The sequence below is a fragment of the Echeneis naucrates genome, chromosome 22, assembly GCF_900963305.1.
Source record: "Echeneis naucrates chromosome 22, fEcheNa1.1, whole genome shotgun sequence".
Classification (NCBI taxonomy): domain Eukaryota; kingdom Metazoa; phylum Chordata; class Actinopteri; order Carangiformes; family Echeneidae; genus Echeneis; species Echeneis naucrates.
This window is the reverse complement of record NC_042532.1, coordinates 7,304,219-7,321,381: the sequence shown is the minus strand read 5'-3', so window position 1 is coordinate 7,321,381 and position 17,163 is coordinate 7,304,219. Positions and strand designations below refer to the sequence as shown.

Below are 17,163 nucleotides of genomic sequence, written 5' to 3'. Positions count from 1 at the left end.
TTCCAGGGTCTTTATTTACTCCTGAAAGTCAGTATAACTTTTAAATCTAAATGAGTCCCATAAATACGTCAACTCCCCCATTTTTTCAGTTGTGGTTTTTAGTGGGAACTATAATCATTTCTCATCTTTCTTTGTCTGTGTCTGACTGTCTTTGTGTGTAACTACACACACAGAGATCCACATACACACGAATGCACAGTGTTTCTCTTTTCTGGCGAGAGCTTCTGATGCAAGGACGGCAATCTGTAATCTGTAGTAATTGCATGTTGCAGAAAAACATTTTTCCGCTGTGGTAATCGCTGCAATATGTGCAGTTGTGTTGCCAAAGTGACAGCACCCCCACCCCCTACAGACACACACACACACACACACACACACACACACACACAGTATCCTGGCTCACTTCAACTTTACCTAATGTGTCCAGAAAAGATTTAGAGACAACTGCTCGTGATGGCTGAGGGGCACAGACAAAATGTGCAGTATTGTGACAGACTTGTGACCAATAAGCAGTACTTACTCTCCCTCTCCCTCTCTCTCTCTCTCTCTCTCTCTCTCACTCTCACTCACACACACACACACACACACCTGTGCTGCTGTCATGCTACGTTCACCTTGTGCAAAAAATTTACAGTTCCTGCCAGTGACAGTTTAACTGCCATCCAGCCACGGTGCCAGAGCCTTGCCAGCGCCCAGCTGCCACACACAGATCAGCAGACAAATCTTTCTCTGGAGCCACATCAGTTCACTCTCTGTGCTCTGTTCTAACAGCTATCTCACATTGCAAGCAGGTGATTAAATTACCCAGAGCTTGCTTAATACTAATTCCGTAAATACTTGTGAATTCCTTATCAGAGAATTTAGATTTGTTATAGTTCTTTCTAATTCGTGGAAGTTATAACTACATTCACTAAAAGGAGCCTTGTGACATTTGTGGCCAAACTATTGAGGCATATTTATCATATTGTCCACAATTTCACATCTATGATAACAACATCTACTCTGGACTGTGGCGCAGGTTTGTGAGGTCATCACCACTGTGATGTAGTAGGGAAAACTACTGTGTTAATCGTACTTTCTCACCCCCAGAGCAGATAAGCTCTCTCCCTCTTTTGCTCTCTCTCATGCGCGCTCTCACTTTCTCACTCTGTCATTGCAGCTCAGCAGTGCTGCACATTTATGATATCATTACCCACTGCGTCATCACTCCTATGCTAAACAGAGCCCCTAACTATGTGAGCCCAGTTGGGCTTTCTTACGTTGCACTTGTCTACGTGTCACCACTCACACCTAGAATACGGACAAGTAATGCTCAGAGACATTTATAGATACACAGCACAGACACCAAGACTGCAACCAGACTGTGTGTGCAAACCTTTTCCTCTCTGGGCTGCTACTCTGACTGCTGAAGCCATCCAACCTCCCAGCAGTTGAACTTCCCTGTGTCTCTAATGGAGTCTCTCTGTCAGATCAAACAGCTCCCACTGACGAGGAGAGGAGACAGATTGTAGCGCTGGAAGCCGTTCAGTCTGACACGTTTGACTGGCAACACGGTCTGCGTCTACTCTTCCATCGCTAGAGATCCCACACAAATATAGTAGCGCCACCAGAGAGGGGAAGAGGGGGTGAAGAGCAGGGAGGGGGTAAGTGTGTCCGAGCCTGACGGCTCAGAAAATAAGTTGTGAGGCGTCCCTCTCACACAAAAGCAAAGCCCCATAGCTCAGTCTTTTCTCAAAATGAAATCGCATGTGAGCCGAATATTAGGAAGTGCGCATGGCTTCCAGCAACCACCAAGCCATTATAGCAGAGCCTGTAAACCACATTTTCACCAGCCAGACAATGCCCCTTTGTGCTTGTTGTGTGGTTGTCCCCTCTTGCTGAAACCCAAAGAGAAGCCTGCATGTTTAAATGCTGTGAAGATTACAGAGGAGATGTGAGGATGAGTGATGAAGAGCAAGTGTCAATTCTAGATCTCTGGTTAATTGGTGACAGTCGAGTCAGGAGGGGCAAGCAAGACAGTCTGCCCTCATTTAGCCCCATAGCGAGCAGGACCTTTGATGTGGTTGCATATGGAATGCTGTTGTTCATTCCACCCCGCAACAAAAGCCACATGTTTTTATTTTTTGCGACGCGGTCCCTGTTAACTGTGAAGGAACACAGTAAGGTATGTAACATATGAAATGAATGACATGAACGTTAACCAGCAAAGTGCAAGTCAGAGAGGACTCAGCCAAGGAGTCACTGGGTCAAATGTATTTTGTCTTAGTTGCATTGTCTATTCATATTGAGAAATTTTTAAGGAATCATCCCTGTTGTTTGCGCATGAATGATGTTACTGCACACGCTCATGCATGTGAATACACATAAATACACAGTGAACACATTTCAGACTTTTCAGCTGTTCTGATCGGTGTTTGTCCCTCTCCTCCCGCTCCTTTCATCATTGTTAAGGGACTCTTTCAATAGGGGTCATTCCAGGTTCTGTCACACTCATTCAAGTGCAAATGTACTTCAAAGAGCCCCCAAATATTGAATTTGCATTTATTTCCCTCTTTAAAGGGGTTCAGCCTCCTGAACACCATCTGACTCACCACAAAATCCAACCAGATTCAAGCAAGAACCCAGCGCTGGTTTCCTGACAAGTGTCCGTGCCACTTTCCTCTGCAGACGTGAGACAACTCTTGGAAAGTGCTCAGCTGGCCCTCGGGGCTTTTCATCATAAGGAAACAAGGGTGTGGCAACTCTTAGCTTGCAAGCCAAGGAGCTCAGGAGAGCACTTATGCACATAATATTGTCATCCCCCATAAATCCAATCATTTGCACAGTAAGTGATTATTGTCAATCATTCCAATTGATTTCAAATTAAATCAAAAGAAAATTAATCATACCCATATGTTGCTGAGCCTTTTCAGCAACTGTTGAGAGTCCCTGTGTTGCATGCAGCTCTGTTTCTATGATGTCTTTGGGCTTGACTGCCAGTTCTAGATTAAGCAAACCTAATTAGAAGCTAAAACGTATTTTCAATGGAGTCCCTCCATTCAAATCATCGCTTGAGTCAAGCACTGGCCTTAATTGGAGTCCGGGAAACCACCCGTATGTCCGAAGTGACTGAATGTTTCCTCTCATCATCTCCATCACTAATCAGTTGTGGCATTGCCCATGTACAGTTAGCACTCTGGCCACGTGGAGCGAGCATAGTAGAACAAAACTTTTCCCGCTTTGACTCAGAGCCTGAGGCGTTCATTGAGGCTTTGCTGTAACTGCACACTAATCCCCTGATTGCTGTGTTTAGGCCCAGCACGTCGCTGCTCCACGTCAAGGCGGCCACAGCTAACGACGAGCTAATGACACAACGATGACAAGGGGCGTTTGTAAACCCAATCAGAAGCCTGGAGTCTGGCTGCCTGGTGATTAGGTTAATCAAACTATACTGACTGAATGACTGGCTCGCTGTCTGCCTCTTATGTCATCAAGCTGATTAAAGGGGAAGAGTTGTGCTCAAGTCTGTCAGGCACTTCTAAAACAAACGTCTTTCTGCCAGGTTGGCAGTGTCAGCACAGCTAACTGTCTTACTGTGAAGTGGAGACCTGAGGGGACCATTTAACTATTTAACTGAGGACTAACTAATGTTACCTTCTGCCTATAAAGAAATATATAAATCTGTAACAAGCCACATTTAACAACTGACATAAAGCTTGAGAGTGACACAAATGCACCCTCAGTCTTGTCAGTAGAATAATCATAATACAAAATAGTTAATTAATTTTATATTAAATTTAATATATAATTAAATTTAATATAAATTGGCCCTTTTATGAAATGAAGAAAGCAGTCACTGATATTTTTCACTAAGTCCACTGCTGTTGAGTCACCATGAATGTAATTCTGCTGGACTAAGGCATCGGGAGACCATATGTAAGTACTGACCAGCTATTACGGTGAGGTCAGACAGCATTTACAGGGGAAAAGTGTCACGGTCATCATGTTGACATGCACTGCTCCTCTCTGAGTCAGCAGGGAGGAAAAACTCAGGCGGTGGACTTCTCTGTCTGCGTCTGTGAGCGTGCACATATATGCATACAGTCTCATGAGCCAGTAGCAGTTTGCGCGTGTATGCCATAACGTTGCCTGGGCATTTTAACTTGTGACGACAGCACATGCGGCCGTGAGAACGGTATTTGCAGCAGACAGACTGACCTCTCACCAGACAGATTGTGGAGAAGAGATGGAAGGGACACTTCTGCTGCACAGCTGAGGGGGAATCCCTCAGTGTTTCCTGTTGAGCCAATAAAGAAGTGAGCAGCTGCAGCGAAAACTCATTAAAGTTTACTTGAGGGCAAACCCTGATGCAATACAGGGTTAATAGATCATTTTTGCATGATACAAAATAGAATAAAATAAAAATCCTTTCTAAAGGAGTAGTTCAGCATTTTGGGAAATTCTTATTAATTTAGACAAAAGTTAGGGTGTCATCACATTATTCAGGGGGAAGGCTGTGTTGGAGATTATTTTTAGTCTTCTTGTAATCGTGTGCTTATGAATCTGCCCATGAACCATACGGATGTGATGCGTAAGAATTGAGATTTTGAAGTGCTGGTGGACAGAGTGAACCTAACTGCTAACCACTGTTTGCAGTTTTAATGTAATGCTAACTGCTTGCTGGCTGTTTTAACAAGCCAATGCTGTAAGAGAACAGTATCAGTCTCATCTAACACTTTCTCAAAATGATATCACTGTTCTTTCAATTTTAGTCAAAACGTAAATGATTCAGTACTGTTCAAAAAACACTACTGAGTGGCCCATTACTGATGTAGCTTGCTGCACTGACAGTTATTTGTATTGAATGAATAGTGCAGGAGGAAACTGAAATCCCATTTTTCTAAACGCTGCCTCCATAAAAAAAATAAATTCCCTGTGGTTAAAGTTTTGTGTTTGAGGAGAGGAGAAGCAACCCAAAAACATGTTTTATAGCAGCAACAACAACTAACTGAATGTAAACAAGTTGAAAAAAATCTGGGAAAAAAGCGGAAAATAGAGAATCAGAAAACATTTCATAGCCTGCAGCTTCTCACATCCTATCATTATCTGCATTTTTCCTCCACCGTAATTAAGTTTTTTCTTTATTGCTTATGGGAAGAGGGATAGGCTATAAGGATGTTTTGAGTATGATTAAAGTTGCTCATAATGAAGTGAAGATTCAGTCTGGAGGATGGAATTTTTTTTTTTTTTTTTTTTCATCTGTGAAAAACATTCCTTCAAATCGTTTGATGATGACAGAATAAATTCCTTTCGGCCTCAGATCTTTGCTAAACTTTCACACATGATAAAATAAAATCCTTCGTCCCTCCTGTATTCCATTTTATGTATTGAAAAAAGTTGCTGTCTGCTGATATGTTTCTGAACATGTGGGATCTCCATAAGTTTGAGTCATTTTATGTGCTGCTGACCAGACCCATGCCCGCCCATTGAAGTAATTTGTGGGTTAGAACACAACTGTAATGTTAAAAACAAAAGTGCCCAGCAATCGGCATTGTGCTTAGTCACCTAGAGTTTTTGGCTTTTCTCTCTCGCTGCAGCAGAGGATGTTGTTGACAACATCTGTTTAACGATACAGGGAGGGGTCTAAACAATAAGTCGTCTTCATCTAAGTCAAACTCAGGTCACTGCTCTCTCTAATTGTGATGGAAAACAAACCAAACCTGTGATGAAGCAGATTTCATGCTTAATTTCAAGTGAGTTTACTTTCAATGGTTAATCTTATTTCCAGCTTTTCTAAAAGTTGCAGCAAATTCCATACACCATTGTAATTGCTGCGTAAACTAAGGTTAATAATCCATAAATTAGCTTAAAATAATACTTTGTGTTTTTTCTACAACCCCAGCCTTACCATGTAATAAGCTGTGGGGCTGGTCTGTGGTTTAGGGCGTAGGTTTAAAACAAAATTAAGAAACAGAAAATTGCAAGAAAGGTTTTTCCTTAATTTACTTGTCCTACATGCAGAATGGATGAGATCATGAAGAGTCTAATAACAGTGATGTGGGTTTAATCATTTTAACGTAAGGGTTTGTATTAAATATTATCAGCTCGTAAGTGAGGCAAATGAACCATTAAGAAATGAGTCACAGTAAGGGAAGAACCTCATTTGGTATGGGCATTACTTTTTAAGCTAAAGAATTTTATATCGTGATGATTTCCAACTCATTATCCAATTATAAAAACAATGTCAGAGTCTGCATATTTTCCTGTCGATATGCTTTTTTTTTTTTTTTTTTTCAATGTCAGATGGTCCCAAATTAAAATGCTGGTCCAGACATTATAACACCTTTGACATCAGTTGCGTCATATCTGTCATACCAATTAGTATTTCACCTCCTCTCCAATAATCCCCTAAAACCACAGTAAACACTCCCTCCTTTTAATCTGAGTACGACCTCAGGAACAAGTTCAACATTTATTTAGCTCACAGTTGGCGCACACAATCTGATCATAGAGTTTAACGTGCTGCTGAGTGTTCTTCCTGTCAGCTTGACTTTACCTCCGGCTCACATCACGTTCGCTTCTCACTGGATGCTTCTTCAAAGCTGACACACCTCCATTTTACTTTTCAGAAGAATTAGAGAAACCCCCTCCGGGAATATTTGTTGATACAAGTTGCTCAACCTGTCAGGACCCTTTTTTCCTAGTCAGAGAAAGCTGTGCAGCATAAATCCTTATTATCAGATTGGCTGTAAAGAATCTGGCCCCTGTGGTTTCTCGCAGACCACCAGAAAATTGTATTTACTACTACACTTAGCACGACTTTAACCTTGACCAACACAACGGCAAGCATGGTGGTTTGAGCCTAAAGTGTACAAGGGTGGAGGCAGGTTTGGGATTAGTCGACCACATAATCACTACGCCCCTCCGCATGCTCTACCTTAAAGCCATTTTACTGGCAACTCCAGAAAGTGTTCTCCATAAATTTGTGTTGTCAGATGGTGAAAATGGCGAGATGGACCAAAAAGTAAATAAGTACCTCCAAAAACGTTTACAGCCCTAATCAAGTCCAGAGTATTTCTTCAATTCAATATGCCTTCAGAGTTTCATAAATAGATATGATACTCAGCTAAATTGGAGACAGGATTTCGCCGCTCTGTGACTGCCATACGTTTTCTATTATTTGCTTTCACTTCACAATATTGAAATCTTAATATCTGGTTACAGATTTCAGCCCGCTCAGCCAGTCCTCATGTTTTGGCATCACTGTGGGGCCTCACACTCAGCAGGATTTTGAATGAGATCCAATCAAGCATATTAATTTAAGAGTGGAGAAAAAAATTTCACCATATGACTTCGTTATTAATAAATTCACCAGAGGCAAGCCATGTGTTCTGTGAAATTTATAGTCTTTCTTTCTTGAGCTACTGTATAGCGCCTTTTTATTTGTCAGTGGTATTGAGCTTAAAATTCATCTTGAGTTTTATCCTCTATGAATGATTCATTTTAGCACCGCATGGAGTTCAAATCTTTCTCTCTCATGCTGTGCATATGTTGGTCAGGGCTTTTCCCTCCTCAACACTTGTAGAACAAACCAGACCACCTCCCAGAATCCTCCAAAATAACCTCGCTACAAATGTGGTGAGGCATGGCACGTTTCTCACACACAAGGCCTCACTTCCATTCATGCAGTGCAATAAGCCAAACATATAAAACCATTCCCACCCTAATAAACCAGGGCCTTTTTCTCTGCCACAAAAGGAGCTGGCTTCTAAAAGCGTAACACTCAAAAAAATGGAACCCTGTATAAAACAGCCTGCAGGCAATATGGCGGATCTTCCAAGGGGATGGAAATGTGGTGACAGAAACTCAGCCAAGGATATGACCCACCAAACAGGCCCAATCACTCCTGCAATAAACCAGGTAGCCCACCTGACACAAACTCTGCCAATATGTCAGCATCAGAAAGCCCAGTAAAGTTTATACAATTCTGCTGGGGAAAGTCCAGTGTGTTTCTTTTTTACTAAGCTTGCGCTGCTTTTTTTTTTTTTGTTTTTGTTTTTTTTTTGTTTTTTTAGAGTATAAGTGTATCTCAGAAATGCTGCTCTCTGATTAAATAGTGCTTCTGCATGAGGGTTAGCAGGTGTAGCCTCATTGTGGTCATTATCTGTGAAGTGCAGCAGCACTAAGAGTCTACATCAGATTAACGCCTCGTTGATGGAAAGCTCTCCATCTCTCTATCTCTCACAACAACACAGCTAACCGTCAGATTGTAAGCTTTCTCTTGTCCTGTAAACTTAGCGTTACACACCATGAGAAGGACAGCTGCTCTGTTTGTTCTGTTTAGGACTCAGTGTACATGTGTCATATGTTTTGTGTGTGCGTGTTTGTGTGTCTCCCTGAACTTCAGTGGAGAATTGAGGTTTCTGAGGTGAGGCGTCCTCTTGCTTCTCACGCGAAGTGCATCTGATGTTGCACATCACATGCTTATGTGTGTTCTTTGTCTGCACTGTGAGCAAAGATGAAATGTATAGTACAACTATAGAATGAGCATTGCACAAATAAAGATAATGCTGGCACCTTTTTATTTTCTTTATCTCAAATAGAATATCAAAAGATACTCAAGAGCTGAAAGTTTAATCTTTTTTTTTTTTCAATCGTCTTTATTTCCTTCCTTGTTTTATTTGGAAACTTTTTAATCGATTCAGAAACACAATGCCACATTGTGTCTCAAATGAATGAGATATTGCTCACAGCAGCATTTCCTGACTTCTAAAGAAATGAATACCGTATTTCCATATGCTTCATGTCACACAGTATTAAAATCAGAGCCATAGAAGGCAGACATTTAACAGTCTCCTTGATTTTCTGTAACCGTTCCTCTTAATTTCAGTTTCATTTGAGTCCTTGATTTGAGAACCTCGGCCAAATTGCTTCTCGTGTGTAATGCAAGTTGTTAAACTAACCACTGGGGTATTTTGCTTACTCGAGGTAGACCCCATTTGAAATGCTTTCAGATAGAACTTGAGGATTTAATGACTCTTGGTCTTTGTTCTATCACAGTTCAGTTTCAGTCTCCTGACAGAATAAATTGTAAAAGGATATAGCATATTCACTAATGATTTCCAATGGGTGATTACAGCTTTAAATGCTTGTCTCTCTCTTCCTCTCTTGACCGGCTCTCTCATGTCCTGTCTCACTGCTCTGGTGGAACTCAAAATCAAAATCAGGCACTCAAAATTGCATGACATTAGAGGTTAAAATGTCTCCAAAGTCTGATAGATGGCATGCATGAAACCTGAAGTCAGTGACACTGTGATCTGTAAACAGTGAAGAGATAAAGAGATGCAGATCCAGCGGTTATAGTGAAGAAAACGAGGGAAAAGCCTGAGCCTTGTCAGGAGGAAATTGTAAATGCCTGGGTGTCTGTAGAAGCTGTGAGAACACTGGAACATCATCCCCTGTCGCTGCGGTTCCACTGAGGATATCAGAGGACTACTTTCATGTGAGACGCAGATGTACTCACTGTGTGTGTCTGACTGTACAGTATGTGTCTGTCTGTGTGTGTGTGTGTGTGTGTGTGTGTGTGTGAGAGAGAGAGAGAGAGAGAGAGAGAGAGAGGCTCCAGAGATTTTAAGATATACTCTGCAAACAATTAGGAGCTGGTAGTGCTGCTCCCGTGGCTGTCTCTAATTAACACTGCAACAAGGCCTTAATTGGGAAGGAGATTTAGGTTTTTTTTTCTGCTGCCTGTCGGTGTCTGTCTCACTGGCTGTGTGAGGATCAGTGGGAACAACTGAGTCCATCAGATGAGCAACTCTGCTAAGAAAGGCTGACTACTTTATGTTTGTGCTGATCATCATTTACAGGAAAAAACACAGGCATTCAATTTAAAATCAGGAAAAACCTTTTGCACTCCTCATTCACTCACAAACTTCAACATTTGCAAGTAAAAGCCATCTGATTGGAATTGCCATGGCAACAAATGGCTTCTTCATTGGGGCTATTGTTTAGCGTCTCCGAGTATAGTGCACTCACCTCACCACACCGACCAAAAGTACCTCCTGGAAGTAAGGCAGAGTGAGAGACCCTAATATGTTTTTTCTCTTTGCTCTTTTATTGTATTGCCATGTTCCAGTAAAGGGCCCAGTCACATGGAGACTTGAGCTCGTATTCTCACAGAGAGTGGCGAGTTTTACTTCATAATGAATGTCTGTGGTGAGAATCCCATTATGGTGCCACTCCATCAAGCCTACAGGAGCAGAGAGGCAGAGGCCTTTAAGGGCCATATCAGTCAACTAGTTGAGGGCTCCTGAGCAAATGAGATCCTTCGTAAACCTCCCTCAGCACACGCTTGTGTGTGAAGACAGAGATAAATGCATTCACACTCCATGAGAAGCATGTAGAGCTCAAATTTGAAAATATTAATGTCTTCTTTTCTTTTTATCAGAAGAAACAATTTGTAAGAGACAGCCAAAGGAGGGAAGGGGTGAGTGGGGGGTGGGGTTGGGGGTGGGGGGTAGGGGGGGTAATGGGAGGATCAGCACTCACCTCTGAGAAGACTGCTGCTGTAGTTGGAGAAAGAATCAAAGATGCTGTTGGATGCCATGACAGGGAAGAAGCCAGAATTGTGTGGAGCCCTCGCTGCAGTCGATTTCACCGACCTTACAGACGAAGAGAGGTGGATTGAGACACCGAAATGAGGGAGAGCAGAGACCAAAGCAAAGAGAGAACGAGAAGACAAAACTCCTGGAGCTCTGAGCCCGTTTGCAACCAAGAATCTAGGGTTTGTGACTACCGCAGGAATCTCAAGCCACAAGCCTGCAGAGAGAACAGCGGCATGTGTTAGCAGCAGCACCAGGAGACGGTAGAGAGAGAGAGGTCAGAGGGAGAAAGAGAAGAAAAAGCAGAAAAAGTGGAGAAGGGAGCAGTTTACTAAGAGGCAACAAGACAGTTATACCCAGGTGTTGAGGCAGACTCACCAGGGCTGGAGATGAGAGGGGGCCCACCTAACAAAGCCCGGATGGTGGAAGTAGGCCGGCGTAGAGGGCTGGGTTTGTGGTCCTCTGTCACGCAGGCTTAGGGTCTGAGGTTAGCCCGCTAGCTTGGTACCGTGGTCTGTCTTTATCTTCACAATGGTGGCCTGACAGGAGCATCAGCTCTAGTAAAAGGCTAAAAGCCACATCTGCATCCTCCTCACCATCCTCCACATACAGAGAAACACACACACTCGCACACACTCCCCTCTGTGAGTGGTGGAGCTCACATCACATGTCACGTGAGGTCACCGGGCCTCTCCCTCCCACCTTCTCACCCTCCCTTCCCTCTTCCCCTATCGTCTTTGCTTTTTCTCTTGTTTCTTTGCTTTGGTTTTTCACTTTCCATGCTTCTCCTTCCCTGACTCGCTGTCTACACTCTCACTTTTCATTGGTTGTCCAAGTTTTGGAAACATTCTATTTTCTTTTGAGTTCAAACCAGGCAGCGGCCTGCGCCACTGTGGCTCACTGAGGTTTACAGAGAGCACTGAAACCACCGCAGAAGAACTGGAGAGGCATTAAAATGTATTAAGCCCAAATGCAAACTCAGGAGAGAGAAAAAACTAACGGGATGAATAGAAAGCAAGTGAAAGACAGAATTGAAAGATAGCTGTGGCTTTGCAAAGCTCTGAGACAGGAAAGTGTTGTGTCTGATGAATAACACAGTTAATCTTTACTGTGTATGCATATGTCCTGTGCTAGTTTTGTGTTTGTCTGACTCACTGCACATCTGTGTTTGTAAGAATGAGTGGTTTTGGGCCTGCAAAACCTCCACCCTCACTTACCACTTGATAGTATCATAATCTTAGTCTTATTAGAAGCGTTACTGTCAGTTGCTCGGCTCCGCTTGTGTCCTCTCTTTATTCTCAGACTTAATTTTCTGTTTCTTAGACATTTTTTCTCTCTCTTATTTATATTAGATGTTAGCCGACCTGATCATGAATATGCCACCTAATAAATGTATATATTCAAATTCATGGGTTTTCTTCAGAAAGCATTTGCCTTTACTATGTGTTTCTTTTTTTTCTTTTTTTTTGAGCTTCCTTATGTGCTACAGAAAAAATTATTTGTGGGCTCATTGCGTGGTATAGTCTCTTTCCCCCTCTGAGAGTGTAAAGCAATTCAACCTGATTGTGGTTTTCACACTTTTTCATTTTCTAAGTTGAATTTAAGAGCGGAAAGTTTTCACTGATGTGGCAACTTGCACTATTGGTACAGTATCAGCCTGAGATCTGATTTAGAGCCAATATCATCTTTTCTGTCATTTTAACGCTGTTTATTTGGAGGTTTCTTCTGCAGTTATGTGAAAAACAGGAAATGATTCATAATGCCTCAGATTCACACAGAGTAGAACTGATGAGCACAGTGACATACGTGCCTGAGAGAAAGACCAGCTGTTTGCTGTGGTACTGTTAACCTGACAAAGTAGCAGTATTACATGTGTATGTGTGTGTTTCTGCATGTTTGTGTGTGAAAAAGCCCAAATCACTAGCATTTGCGAACCTGTGGTATCCACACTTCCTCTCTCCTTTCTCCTGTCTGTCAGTGACACACTGACCATGTCTGGCCACGGGACAACCGACCCAAACCACTGTCTGGTCATTCATGTGACCCAATTGCTTTCCCTGAGAACCTGTGTGTGTGTGTGTGTGTGTGTGTGTGTGTGTGTCTAGCTGCATGAATGTTTCTGTTTGGTTTCTCTTTCACACTGCTTTGTGTATGAATGTCAGCCCACGTTGTCCTCTGCTAATTGTGGGACAAACTGCTGCATGGACCACAGGATGTGTTTGTATGTGTATATACAGTACCATGTTCTGAATATGTGTGTGTGTGTGTGTGTGTGTGTGTGAGTGAGAGAGAAAGAGAGAGAGAAACGGAGAGTGCTCTCCGCTCTTCCTGGTTGCCCACACTGCCCTGTAAATGAGCAGTTGCCGTTGAGTTAGGCGGCAGCGCAGGCTAAATGACACGGCGTGTCGGCAAGTGTGGCCGAATGCTGAGGCCACAGCCGCGGCCCCAGGGCTTTTATCAGTCCGTCCACACGGCCACTACAGGCCTCTGAGTTTAACCTCACACACAGCAAGGCTTCCTCTTCTAACACCTCCACTGCCTCCTGACATGGCCTCGGCCCTGGCCTGCCAGCCCATGGACAGATTGCAGTTGTGTGTGTCTCAGCTGAACATGAGGTATTGCTGTCACACAGGCTCACAGGGAAACACTGCTCCTGCAAGACTAAAGACATGGTGGCCGAACCTTTTTATTGATTGTTCTTTAAATGTTTTAGCTTAAGGAAAAAAACTGGAAGCCATAAACCTCTGCAGCTTTTCTGCTTTTCCTCAGGTTTTGCACATTTGAGGTGGTCTCTGCAGATTTCTACTCTCATCTGTGTTTGTTTAGAAGAAGGGATGCTCGAGAGTGCAGAGTGCTGCTTTCATAGTGGAGGGGTTTGTGGTTGTTTCAGTTTATAATCATTTTATGTTCATGTTCTGTGAGTGAGACCTGTTGCTGGTAATAATTCATGTTGTTTTGTTTTTCAGATTTCATTTAAGTGAGAAATATATTTTTCCTCTACTTGTTTTCACAAGCAGAGACTGTTTCAAATTATTGTCAATTTCCTTATTTTTGTCCACTTGTTTAAAAAAAAAAAAAAGACATTGCATCTGGATTTCAATGAGGAATAAAGAAAAGCAAAACAAATATAGGACCATCCCACAGCATTGTGCAAGAGTGGGAACTGTGTCTATTGTAGTTTAGTCCAAACTGACATTTGAAGAAAGCTCTGGAGTCAAGGCCTTTTCCTTAGTCCTCAGTTCGCTCTGTGTTTTTTCTTCTTTGTCTAGGTAAACATCTGCTTCATGTTTTGAAATCTATCTCATGGCTTTGCACTGCCCATGACCGTGAGGGGAAAATAGTCTGAGGATCATTGTGGCCATCTTTCACTCAATTCTTTTTTTCCCTTGCCCAGGCCTTGTTTATCAAGCCCCTGTATTTAAGCTTAATATAACTCCTGTTTTGCTGAGAAAACTGTGGTGGTTTAATCACTGTCAGTGGTCCTACGCCTCTCGGGTGTGGCTCGCGAGGCAAAAAGGACCCAGTGCGGTCGTGCGTCCAGCTGCAAAGGGGCTTATTTTGTGGTCTAAAAATTGTAGGCTTCCCCATATGTTCCCCATAAACGTGGAATGCAGCGTGGGACTTGAGGAGGCCTTTATAATGAAGTGGCCGTCATTGCATCAAACACCATGGTCCTGTCTGCCTCTAGGGTAGGCCATGGGAGCCCGTAGCCAGGCTGCGTACACAGGACCAATGTGCTGACTGCTCACTCACACCTCGTTCCTTCTAATTATATTACACTGCTGATTTCATTGACTGATATTCCTGTCCACCATCAGCACGGCATGCCCATAGTCTATTTTTAACATGCGCACTGAATTCATGTACGAAAAGTGTCCTCACCCAGTTTATATGGCAATTTATTATATGGAGCTCACATTGATACAAGAAGAGTTCTCAAGCTATTTCAAAGTATCTTTACAATCACTGGCACCTCCAAAGACGGAGGAGGCACAGGACAGCACAAGACAGATGTGTACAAATTCCAATGCCACATTTAAAATAATCAGCAGCCCAACAGTTGAAACTGTTATTTTAAAGGGTCAGAGTTCTTAGAAACTTACATCTGTGTGAAAAATTAGTTTGCTGTGACCAGCTCAGCATTAATGTGTGTGTGTGTGTGTGTGTGTGTATCTATCTACATGTGTGTGTCTGTGTTGTTGTTGTCATTGTAAACGAGGCACTCCCAGATGCAGTGGTTTTAGCGTGCAGTATCACAGTTGGAAGTGATCACTGGGCCCATTATTTATTTATTGGCTCCAGCAGACATGGAGACTCTGGTAACCACACAGAGAGGAGGGGAGTGGGGGCGCCATGTCGCCACACACTGAGCCGGCCGTATCCCACTGTTCCTGAGCTGCGCTGCCTGTATACAGTAACCTGTGGAAGGACTGAGACAACAGAAAGGAAACTGACTCTGTTATGTGCTGTAACAGTGGGACGTCACCACCACAGCAGCATGGATATTTATGGAGGACGTCGACGCAGCAGGGATCGCTGTCGGGAGCAGTGATTGTAAAGAAAAAATGTGTGAGGACAGATGACTAAAGATGATGATTAAATGACTAATGCTCACTGAGAGATGTAGATATGTTTTCCTTCAGTTGAGCTTTTGAACTGAAAGCACCTGCTACAGCTCTTTAAGACGCATTTAACATGTGCACAGGTTGTAGATAAAGCCTGCATCCAAACCATCTCCCTCAAGCTCCTCTTGTTATTTAGAAACCGTGCCAAACAAAGACCTGCATCCAGCTCCCATTACAGCTGGTCAATTTAAAACACTGGCAGGAAGCTGCTGATAATCCAACCGTTTTTGGATGAATACATTTTGTCAGTGGAATTGGACCGCACGAGTCAAACAAGTGTCTCACTGATACTTTTCTAAATGGCCAGGTTACATCTTTATCTATATTTTGCCTTTTAAATTTTGTTAAAGGCAGAATGGCGGCATAGTGGTTAGTATTGTTGTGGCTACAGTTCCTGGGCCTGGGGCCTTTCTGTGTGGTTTGCATGTTCTCCCCGTGCCGGCCTGGATTTCCTCCCACCGTCCAAAGACATCATGTTTTGGTTAATTGGTGACCCTAAGCTGTCTGTACGTCTGAGTGGTTGTTTGTCTCTGTCTGTCACTGTATGTTGGCCCTGTGATGGACTGGTGACCTGTCCAGGGTGTACCCCACCCTTGCCCAGAGTGAGCTGGGACAGGCACCAGCACCCACCGTGACCTGGAAATGGATAAGCAGTAGATGATGGATGAATTGATTAATTTTTGTTAAAAGAGAAGAATCTTCTGTACCTCCATTTGTTATGTGGTATCCACTGGTTATAATTGGTAATAATTTCTCATCTGTATTTTTAAATTATGAATTGAACTCATTAAGGGTATTCAGGTTTCTCCAATTGATCTGATTTTGTGGTGTTACAAATGATTTGTTTGGTGGACATCAATGAAGCTGGTTAAAAAGGTATAAATATCTCTTCTATATCCAAGTGCTTTCTGTTTCCTCGAAGCAAACCAAATGGACTCTGTAATTTTATTTATGAAAGCTGGCAGTAGTTTGTTTGAACCATAAATAACGCATCATACACAGCATATATAGATTTCTTGGCATGGAGGGAGAAAATATTCTGTTTTTAGAATGGTGTCTCTAAAATTTTTTGTCAAATTGACTCTTGGATTTACAAGTAGAGTTGTTGTTGGACTTACCTTCCATCTTGATCTCCTTTTTAGATATAGCATAAAGCTGTTTCAGCTTTCAAGTGCTGGTGATTTAAAAAAATGCAAACAAAGTGTCAAATGTTCATCATAGTCAGTAGCTATTTTATTTTAAACTCTCTTTAAGATGAGTAGTACAACAAATTTAAAAACAAACAAAGTGAGTACCCTCATTTTTATCACATTTTCTTTGATAACACTTATCGCATTGTGTGTTTTGTGTCTTCACCAGAGTGGTAAATTTACACTCAGCTTTGAGGTACGTAGAGGCACCACATCAGCACAACAGAGCAGCTGGAGGGTGAAGTGTTGCAGCCTCATATAAAAGCACCCGTAAACCCGAGACCTCAGTTACCCCAAATGCCCCAACGCTCAGCACACGCACACAGCTCAGCCCCAGCCAGACCAGAATAGAGCAGACCACGGTCTTGCCACAAACCCAACTGATCCCATTGACCTCAAGGCATCATTGGGATCTTCACAGCTAACACAGGTGGAATGTTGCAATGTTGTTGTTGTTGTTGTTGTTTTTGTTTAGTTTTTTTTTTTTTTTTCTTGCACTCTGATTAAATTTTGCACATTTGCCACTGAAATTAAACTAAAGTTGAAATGCAAATTCTCTGCATGGCTAATGATTTCACTTTGCAGGAATGCAGTTTTTTATCTCACAGTCTTAGTGTTTTATTATCTGTGCGTGCATTCATGCCTGTGTTGGTGTCTATATGTGTGCATGCACACTTCCTGTGGTCCAGACATGGGTTTTGGATGTGACAGACAAGCTTGCAAATATGCTAGATTGTGTGGGGCAGGATGTTCCTCTATAGCAGATGC

At 42.6% G+C, this 17,163-nt stretch overlaps 1 protein-coding gene across 2 annotated transcripts in view; it reads right to left on the bottom strand.

The window, feature by feature from the left end:
• The window catches only part of runx3 (RUNX family transcription factor 3), a 43,913-nt gene extending 32,732 nt beyond the window's left edge, over positions 1-11,181 (bottom strand). The window contains exons 1-2 of one of the 2 annotated variants that reach the window (XM_029493518.1): positions 10,959-11,181; positions 10,528-10,640 (exon numbers count right to left, since the gene is read on the bottom strand). In XM_029493518.1, the coding sequence (XP_029349378.1) occupies positions 10,528-10,585 (58 nt within the window). In that variant the 5' untranslated portion in view covers positions 10,586-10,640; positions 10,959-11,181. The remainder of the gene's footprint in view (positions 1-10,527; positions 10,641-10,958) is intronic. The other variant, XM_029493519.1, reaches the window with a different exon arrangement.
• Positions 11,182-17,163: the final 5,982 nt, after the last annotated feature.